This window comes from Eimeria acervulina, genomic scaffold (assembly GCF_000499425.1).
Source record: "Eimeria acervulina Houghton genomic scaffold, Eah_scaff592, whole genome shotgun sequence".
Lineage (NCBI taxonomy): Eukaryota > Apicomplexa > Conoidasida > Eucoccidiorida > Eimeriidae > Eimeria > Eimeria acervulina.
In genome coordinates, this window is record NW_013549705.1 from 18084 (window position 1) to 20035 (window position 1952).

The 1952-nt window shown below is 54.3% G+C and overlaps 1 protein-coding gene across 1 annotated transcript in view; it reads right to left on the minus strand.

Moving 5' to 3' along the window:
* The window catches only part of EAH_00043800 (tRNA-splicing endonuclease positive effector, putative), a gene marked incomplete at both ends in the record, with an annotated part of 11989 nt that extends 10625 nt beyond the window's left edge, over positions 1–1364 (minus strand). Inside the window, one exon of the mRNA XM_013394947.1 lies at positions 1–1364. This exon is cut by the window's left edge and continues 4239 nt beyond it. Coding sequence (XP_013250401.1) covers positions 1–1364 — 1364 coding nt within the window.
* Positions 1365–1952: the final 588 nt, after the last annotated feature.

The following is a 1952-nucleotide window of genomic DNA, read 5'->3' on the forward strand; positions in this document are numbered from 1 at the left end:
AGCAGCAGACACAACGGAGACAACCCAATATCAGCAATATGCTGCTGCTGCAGCAACTCCTGCAGCAACAGCTGCTGCTGCTGCTGCTGCTGCTGCGATTGCTGCTGGTATGCAAGCGCCAGCGCATCTTCGCCTTTGTCTTGCTGCTGTTCCACTGCTGCAAAGAAATCATATTCTCCCTGTTGCTGCTGCTGCTGCTGCTGTTGCTGCTGCTGCTGCTGCAGCTTCAGCAGCTGCAGCAGCAGCACGTGCATGCCATTGGTTTGCTGCTGCAGCAGCAGCAAATCCTCCCTAGAGGCCCCATCAGGGATCCAGGAAGGGGGCCTCGGGCGTCTGTTGTTGCTGCTTGCTGCAGATAATCCTGCTATCATCATCTGCTGCTGCTGCTGCTGCTGCTGCGGTGGGAGCAGCAGCAACTGCAGCAGCAAAGATAGAGGCATACGCTCTCCTAAGAAACACAGCAGCACACCTGCTGGGGTTTCTGTACGAGCACTCAGTGTGCGGCTTGCTGCCATCAGCAGCTGAGCTACTGTCGTCTCAACAAGTCTGCTGCTGCTGCTGCTGCTGCTGCTGCTGCTGCTGTAGGCTGAGCAAGGTAGTGACCCTTTCCAGTGTTCATTGTGCTGCAGCTGCAGCTGCTGCTGCTGCTGCTGCTCGAGTCTTCCTGTTGCTGTTGATTTCTCCCCCTGGGCTGTCTCTTCTGTATGGGCCGCTTCAGCAGCAGCAGCTGCTGCTTCTGTGCGTATGCGGTAGAGACAGCGAAGGAGACGAGAGATATCAAAGGCTAGCCACTCTCTGTAAAGATGAACAGCTGCTTCTTTGTCTCTGCTGTAGCAGCAAAACGACTGCAGCAACTCTTCTTGAGCCCCCAAGTAGCAGCAGCAGCAAGCAGCACACCGCAGCAAAAAATATTCAAATTGCTGCAGCCATCTGTCTTCAACATCGCGAGCAAACGCCAGCAGCAAACGCCGTACATACACCTCACGTGGCAAGGCATCAATGCTGCTGCTGCTGCTGCTGCTGTTGCTGTTGCTGCTGCTGCTGCAGATGCTGCTGCTGCTGTTGCTGCTGCTGTTGGTGTGGCTGTTGGCGGCAATCGCATGTCTGTGTTCGCGGTTATCTCTGCTGCTGTTTCTGCTTTTGCAGGCGCAGCAGTTGCAGCAGCTGCAGCAGCTGCAGCAGCAGAAGAAGCACTCCTTATCTCTGTTTGAGTACGCCAGCTCTAGTCGGCTGAGAGCAGCACAAACAGCAGCATCTACTTCTGCTGCACTCGCTAGATTTGAAATGCATAGGAGTGCTTCTGGCTGCAGTGGTGTCTCCTGAGGAGACAGTGGAATCACGCTGCCGTCGTGGGGGGCCCACATTCTGCTGCTGCTGCTGCTGCTGTTGCTGCTGCTGCTGTTGCTGCTGTTGCTGCTGCTGTTGCTGCAGCTGCTGCTGCAGCAGAAGCAGCAGCTGCTGCCGCAGCAGCAGCAGGGGGATTCGGCTAGTACGAGCGAGTGCTTCTGCTGCTGATAATCCTGATGCTGATGCTGCTGCTGCTGCTGCTGCTGCTGATGCTGCTGCTGCTGCTCAGCGCTGCAGCAGCATGTTCAGAGGCCCTGAAGCAAGCTGTTTGTCTATAAACATTAAAATATTTTAATTACTTTTTTAAATACAGAAAGTAAGAAGAAGACTTAAAGACGCTTTGAATCGATGATACACTGTTGCAGCAGCAGCAGCAGCAGTAGCAGCTACTGCTGCTGCTGCTGCTGCTGCTGCTGTCGGCACAGGGGCCCCCAACGACATCGGTGCTGTTCTAAGTCATCCTGCTGCTGCTGCTGCAGCAGCAGCAGCAGCAGCAAAGTTAAACCAAGTTGAATTATAGAAGATGTTTAATTCTAAGAAGAAGTAAGCAAGAGACTGAGATATACCTACGCTGCTGCTGCTGCTGCTGTTGTTGCTGCTGCTGC